Below are 406 nucleotides of genomic sequence, written 5' to 3' on the forward strand. Positions count from 1 at the left end.
TGCTGTATCTAAAGAAGGAGCGAATGAAATATCTAACTGTCCGACCAAACAATTCACAAAACCCTTCTCAAACCCTAAACCCTAAACCCCAAACCCTAAACCCTAAACCCTAAACCCTAAACCCTAAACCCTAGCCAACATACAAGATTAGTATAAGGAGAGAAAAACACTTCTACATGTTCCTTAAACGTCATAAACCCTTTCATGCTAATGCTGATGATTTGTCCTTCTCTAAACAAAGACAAATCAAACGAATCCTGCATAGTAGGGTACGAGGGGGGGCCCCCCGGGGGGCCCCCCTTGTCTTCTTTTCTGCGCATAGAGAGGAGAAGAGATAAGGATGCATGCAGGAGGTGTTGCTGCTGCTATCATCCGCAGCAACAAAACAAAAACCTAATGGGGTGGT

General features: G+C 44.6%; 1 protein-coding gene across 1 annotated transcript in view; it reads right to left on the bottom strand.

Annotated features, from left to right (window-relative positions):
* Positions 1 to 206, bottom strand: part of EMH_0096660 (uncharacterized protein) — a gene marked incomplete at both ends in the record, with an annotated part of 1,097 nt that extends 891 nt beyond the window's left edge. The window contains one exon of the mRNA XM_013502433.1: positions 144 to 206. Coding sequence (XP_013357887.1) covers positions 144 to 206 — 63 coding nt within the window. The remainder of the gene's footprint in view (positions 1 to 143) is intronic.
* Between the last annotated feature and the right edge of the window lie 200 nt (positions 207 to 406).

The sequence above is a fragment of the Eimeria mitis genome, genomic scaffold (assembly GCF_000499745.2).
Source record: "Eimeria mitis Houghton genomic scaffold, Emh_scaff9163, whole genome shotgun sequence".
NCBI lineage: Eukaryota > Apicomplexa > Conoidasida > Eucoccidiorida > Eimeriidae > Eimeria > Eimeria mitis.